At 28.4% G+C, this 7,233-nt stretch overlaps 1 protein-coding gene across 1 annotated transcript; it reads right to left on the minus strand.

Annotated features, from left to right (window-relative positions):
* LOC107171028 (neuferricin) lies at nt 1-2,264 on the minus strand. The gene is made up of 4 exons (XM_015521258.2): nt 1,756-2,264; nt 1,463-1,603; nt 1,160-1,349; nt 1-1,069 (listed from the first exon to the last, which is right to left on the minus strand). The coding sequence occupies exons 1-4, from the start codon at nt 2,048-2,050 to the stop codon at nt 883-885; spliced, it is 813 nt and encodes a 270-aa protein (XP_015376744.2). The 5' UTR covers nt 2,051-2,264; the 3' UTR covers nt 1-882.
* Nucleotides 2,265-7,233: the final 4,969 nt, after the last annotated feature.

Here is a 7,233-nt window from a genome sequence, read left to right on the forward strand (position 1 = left end):
TATGAGTAAATAATGTTTATAATATAATATATTACAATCATAGTGTCACTATATTATTGTCACAATACATTATAAAAATTAACAGTTGATTTTATGTTTACTTCAAAGTTTTTTTTAGGCTTTTTGCATTTCATATACAAAAAAAAAAAAAAAACAACTATTATAATTTATAAGTTATAATCAAGTGTAATACATCAATGTGAATCATTGTGTATTTATTCTTATAAATATTTTTGTATAAAAATTGTAAACATTATAATATTATTGGTACATGGTATAGTTCATAGGCACAATAAGTAGGCGCAACACCTGTATTTGTTGTCTCAGTCTTACAAACGTGTAATATAGCGAATTTACGCTCTGCAATTCATGTTTTACTCCGTTAGCTTAAAAATTAGAGTGAATAGACTAATTATGAAACTTAATGGTAAGAACATTATCTGTGATTTGTTGGAAGTATTTTTACGTTTATTCAGTTTTTAAGTGAATTATGCGCCTATAATTATGGTATATTAAAAATGCTCATAACTTAGTTAAAAACTAAGTTATTGTAATGTTAAAATTGAGATAATGTTCTTACCATCAAGTTTCATAATAGGTCAATTTACTCTAATTTTTAAGGTAATGGAGTAAAACGTGTACTGCTGAGTGTAAATTCGCTATGTAACACGTTTGTAAGACTGAGACAACAAATACGGGTGTTGTGCCCTCTTAATTAAACTTATTCTTAACAAAAGATTCAACAATATAATTTAACTTTTCCTATTGTTCACTGGCGTTAACAATTTTGATACTATATGAGAATTTATCACAGAATGAACATTTTAGGAAATATAGTATAACAATAACATGGAAAGACATATATTAGTAGAACACGTCAGGTTAACTGACTTTGATATAACATGTTGTCGCATTAGCATCGCAATCCTCATACTCATTAATATGCATTAGTTCAGCTTTACTGAGGGTATCTAGTTGTACACATGCACAGCGTACTGACAACTTTCCATTTTCATCCAATGATTGAAATTTACGAGGTACTCCAATCCAATTCCTTTTAATACCACCACTATAAATGTATATAAAAAAAAAAACAATAACTAACAAAGTACTAACATCTAAAATAATTAGAAAATGTCTATATTCCTATTGATCAAACCTCAATGTAGTACACCAGACTTTACTTCTTTGATTTTCTTGAACATATTCTATATTACAACTCGGATATCGAACCATTTCTTCATTCTTAGCTACTTTAGCCATTTTACTTGATTTTATTTTTTCCAACACCAATTTATTATAGTCAGTTTCTTTACCAGATGAATCATAATAACGTCCAATTAATTTTCCTAAAACAACATATTAGTATAAAATACAAGGCAAATTAAATAATTATAACATAACTTGGGATGAAATAAGAAATTGAAAAGGTTGATGATATAAAAATATAAAATCCAAGTACCAATTTCTTTGTATTTTTTCTTATAAGTATTAATCCAAGTATCCAGTCCTATCAAATCATTTGGATCCATATCACTGACATGATCAGTTAGGTTTTCTTCGTCGAATAAGCCAGTAATAAATGAACGACTGGCATCACGACCTTAAAATATATTGTTTTACACAAAGTAAAAAAGTTAATCTTTAAATTTGAGTAAAACTACTTTAAACAAAAATATTTTTGAAATAAACAAAATTTAAAGAATAACTGAATTAAAATTATTTTTAACAGGTTCCTACTGCTTAGGTACATACCGGAAAATCCACTATACGAACCACCAGGTCCATAGAATCTTCTACCTTCTGTCACATCAAATACAATACCAAGAATGGATAAATATATTTTGCCTCCATCAACACCATTATACCGACTTAATCGAGTTGTATCGAAAAGAGAACATACTTTAGGGGTGTTGATTAAGAATCGTTCAAAAATTGCAAAGCTACACAGTAAGTTTTGAGCAGGCTCATAGAAAAATAGCATAGACAATATTAATACTATAATTGTTATACACGAGAAAAAAGTATTTTTTAAATTAAAACCCTCCATATTAACAAAAAAATAATATCGTTAGACGTTATTCGACTATAGAACATAACACGGTTTTAATAATAATAAGTAACAAGTAATAACACTAATAACTAATAAGTATTAAGTAATAACTATTTATAATTTTACTAGCCTCAGTAGCCTCCGTGCTAGCTTATAATATTGTATTGTAATAACACCGAATAGTCACCGATGGTTCGGACAGCCACTTTGTGATAAGCGTCCAGTAAATAAGTATTGGACCGTGGCAATCAGAGATCAGCTGGTGGTTACCTAACCTAACCTGGAGGTATATTATTATTGTGGCATCATAGATAATAATATATTATCTATGAGTGGCAATGATAGTAATTTTGTATCACTCCATATTATCAACAGTTATCAGTTATACTTGTAACCACGATGACGTTGAGAAGATACATCTATACTTATCTATGATCGTGCTTATAACCTTGCCATGAATATAATATAATAAGGACTGGCCACTAGATAAGAAAAGTGAATTATTACTGACACGTTACCAAACGGAATGGCCAAGGAGTCAGTGGGTTCGCCCTTTTCAATCTTTTTATTGACATTTCGATGATGAAATACACCAACGTATATTACTTAATATTTATATTTGTTATAATTTTTATTTTTTAGTCTCATATAAAATAAAAATTGGTCATATGAATTTATAACCTAATAATATATAATATTTTTGATATAATTTAATTTTCTGAAAAACATATAATATTGAACTATAAAACAAAAAAATCAAATGTAATAGTAATTTTCAAACATAAATTATTATTTATAACTTAATATTAGTAATAAGTTATAACTTTATTACCATTTTATTAAAAATAAAAATATTCAAAAAATAAACTTTTTGATCTAATAGTGATAAATTATAATTTATATATTAACCAACAAAAGTAAAGATAAACACTAACATTAAGATATTAATGTCATAAAAATCATAACATTGTACATTACTACTTTTTTTATAAATTTTGCTACCTTTTTTTAGATTCTGAACGAAGTGATGAATGTATTGATTTTACAATGATGTGTGTTTTTTTTTGTGTCTGTATACAGCATAACTAGTCGATATAATACTTCGATTTCAAACTTTGGGGGTGGTTTCCAATGTAAAATTGAAGATCCTTGGTGCATTATAGAGGTCAAAAGTAGATATTTTCCAAGAACAGTTTTCAAAAAAATCGAGAAAAACAAAAAAAAAATGACAGAAAAACCTTTAAGCAGTTGTGCTGAGAAAAACCCAGCGATGATAATCTTTTCATTTCGTATAATATCTCTATAGTTATTGTAAAATGTCAGTGTATAGTCTGGGGGGCTATTACTACAGCATACTGATTTATTCATATTTTGATTTTTATGTAAATAATAAATATAATATACTTGTAATTATATAGTATGATCTACTAAACATGATTCCCCTCTATTTTTTTATTTAATAATGAATAACTTTAAACTCTGATCTTAGGAATTTTGAAATATACTTAAAGGCCACAATTTTAAATCTCTGAAATATTTGTACTTATTGATATAAACACTTGAATTTTTCGATTTTAATTTTTGTTTTTTTTGAATAATAATTTTTTCACTTGGTAAAATAATTAATAATATGAATACAAGTTTCCTCATAAATAGTTCATACTGTAGCTGAAAATGCTAAAAAACATCAGGACATATACCTTATAATAATATTAAGTCCAATTAGTCCAAATTTAATATTTAAATAGAGAATAACAATTTTAGTTATTTTTTTGTAATTTAAAAATATTATTCGTGAGTACATGAAACTTTTAAAGTAACACATATATTGTGATATTTTATACATTCAATGACATTTTAAAATGCAATGTTTTTTTAAAAGCAATTCAACCAACTATTTAATAACAGTAGAATTTACTTTAATATCAATAAAGTCAAAAAATATACTTAGGCTAACTATTTTCACTTAGAATCGTTTGTATCATGCCACTATCATTGAATTCAAACTTAACATATCCATTATATTGACCTATATATTATTAATCGGTATCTACTATTAATGTGCAGCAGAGTGGTACCCACTTGGCACTTGCCCGCCTATTTTAATTTTGGCTTTACCTTTAATTTTCTCGGATAATCATCTACATTCAATTTTGATCCCGCCCCTCTAGATAAATTTCCTAATTTCCCTCCAATAATATAAATATTGATAATCATTGAATATAGGTAATATTATAAAGTTGGATAATTATAAATAGTTAAACCTTTATAAAGTTGATCTGGCATCAAGTGTTTAATCACCTCCAAAATATTTACCTGGATTCAAAGTTAACCCATCGATATTTTATTGTACAAAATATTTTCACATTTGTTTCATAAGACTGTGGGGGGGGGGGACTGGTAATAGAATCTTGAATTAATTCTTTACATACCAGACTATAATAGTTATTTGCAGTTTTACAGAGACGGCGATTAACGGTAACGAGTATAATTTATTCAAATGAATATTTTTTTTCCGTTCGCACGTATGTGAGTGCGGTGTATACGTGAAATAAGGTAAAGCTATAATAATGCTAATGTGTACTATTATTATTACAGTTTATAATAGTTGCGCGCATGTGTTCTCCCTCCCCCCCACGATATATATTATAATATCGTTCGCGATATGGGTACAGCTGAGTTTAAATAAGCGGTGTTCGTTGATAAACGTAATAATAAATAAGATTTTGAACGTGGCACATCAAAATGATAAACGGAATAATAATAACTATTCCGTACAGTAATAAGGTGCCTATATGTACAATGATGTTAATATATATAGTTAAAATATCTCTGTTCTATGTTTATAACATTAATTTATTATAACCAGTTTCTATACGACTCGATGACTTATAAGTTATAATAAAGGTTTTATATATGATGGTCGTTAGATACGTTTTTTTGCCAAATCGAATCTTTCCACGTGTAATAATATTATATAATACGAGTTATGAATGTTATGATAATACTCAATATTGTATCCAGTCTAATGTGTTTTGTGGTTTTGTCCATAGACGGTTGTACACTGAAGTGGTACAGTTGTAAGTATTGTTTTCGGTATACACTATACAGCAATGTAGTATCACTATAATAGACATTTTACTCATAGACCGGTTCATCTTATACCAAATACACACCCGCATACACCCCGTTTAGCAAAAATTGTATGTAGGTATTTAATATTGTTACGTATCATAATAACTTAGACCTTAGTAACCGAAAAGCGCCACCTATCTTTTACAAGGTGGAAATGTGAATAGGACTGGTCTATTAATATTGTAAAAGGTATCTATGCACCTGAATTGGAAAATATATGATATTTGGGGGAATTTCCCCCAACATCTTCCAAGTATCAAGTAACTTAGATTTATGTATTATTATATTTTCATTTAAAATTTAAAATGTCTTGTATTCTAAAAATAATTATATTATTTGTTATATTATAATAAGTTTATATTTGCTTATATTTGAGTTAAATGAATATACATCCATGAACTAGATCCACTTTATTCGATCCACTCCAAAACTATTTGTCAAAATGTAGCAAATAATTAGAAAACGTTATTTTATTATTTGTTCAGTTGTGTATTCTTTTATCTGAAAAATTTAACAAAACAATGAGACACTACACTACTACAGTACTATATATTAATATGATTAGAGTTCAGCTTTAGCCGAGTTTAGCGGATGAAAAATCTGCATATCTTTGTACCTACTGTCTACTGCATAATACCAGGAGGTTATTATCACAGATTATATAAAATTTTATATAATCTGTGATAATAACCTCGAAATAATGATGCCACTATTGCCACTGAAGCTACTCATCATTTCAAGAGTCCGTTCGGTATGTTATTACCACATGATGCGTAGTAACGCGAATCGGCGCAGGATTATTTATTTTTCGTTCATGAACTATACAATTGTATGATCCTGCCGGCTTTAGAAAAGGTTTTATAAGATCTATATATATATATAAATTATATACATATTAACACATCATATATATTATATATGTGTAACATTGTAACACTGTGCGGGACGTCTTTTAAAATCCGAATTAAACGTCGGTCTTTGCGTTCCATATTTATACATATATATGCATAAACATAATATATCTGTCGACGTAGGCGTGTGCCATTGTACGAGCCTTAAAAAGTGTGTCCATTGTTAAGTCAATACTGCCAAGTGCCAGTGGGTCGTCTCGGCTACGGTGTGCGAGCGATTCCGCCGCGAAACATTCACCTCAATGAACTCGTTTGGCGTCCGATATTATAAACGTATTATAAATTATATTATTCTATTATTATTATTAGTAGTAATAACATCATCGCCATATCTCATATTATGCGATGTATGTGTATGCGTATATCATGTTATACACACGTGCATGCCAAATAAATTCGTGGGCCGAACAATTATTATATATTTTTGGATTTGACCTTTCGTATGTTATTTTATATTTCTTAAACGACCCTACATATAATAGCATATAAATACATTGGTTCGCTCGTAGGTGGACTCGTGAGTTGGTACTAAAGGGGGCATTAGCCCTCACCCCTCGTCCGTCGTTATGGGAATAATTAGACATCTTATAATCAGTTTATTTTCTGTGAACCATTTGTACACTTGGCCTAAACACCAAATTTCAGCCATCTCAAGACTCAAAAAGACCTTCGAAATTTATAATAAAAAAAAAGCTGTTTACCTACCTGTAAAATATAATTATTAGTAATTATTACCACACAATAGATTTTATATTATATTGATACAATAGATTTCAAATTTGTTTTCAAAAGGCTAATTAAGTTTCAGTTTAAAGTTTTAAAGTCTTTATCACAAGTATTATAGTATTAAGAGGACGTTACACAACCATTTGTTGTCTCCGTCTTGCAAGTGCATAACATATCAAATGTACGCTTAGAAGATCACGTCTAATTCCGTTAGTTTAAAAATTAGAGGAAATTGACCTATTATGAAACTTGATGGTAAGAACATTATCTGTGTTTGTATGTGTGTTTTCTACAATAACTTAGTTTTTAAGTGAGTTATGAGCATTTATAATTTACTCTTTTTTATATACGCATAACTTGCTAAAAAATTGAACTAGGTATCGTAAAAAATCCACATAAAACATAGAC

The sequence above is a fragment of the Diuraphis noxia genome, unplaced genomic scaffold (genome assembly GCF_037042655.1).
Source record: "Diuraphis noxia isolate RWA-SAM2 unplaced genomic scaffold, SU_Dnox_SAM2 contig0002, whole genome shotgun sequence".
Classification (NCBI taxonomy): Eukaryota; Metazoa; Arthropoda; class Insecta; order Hemiptera; family Aphididae; genus Diuraphis; species Diuraphis noxia.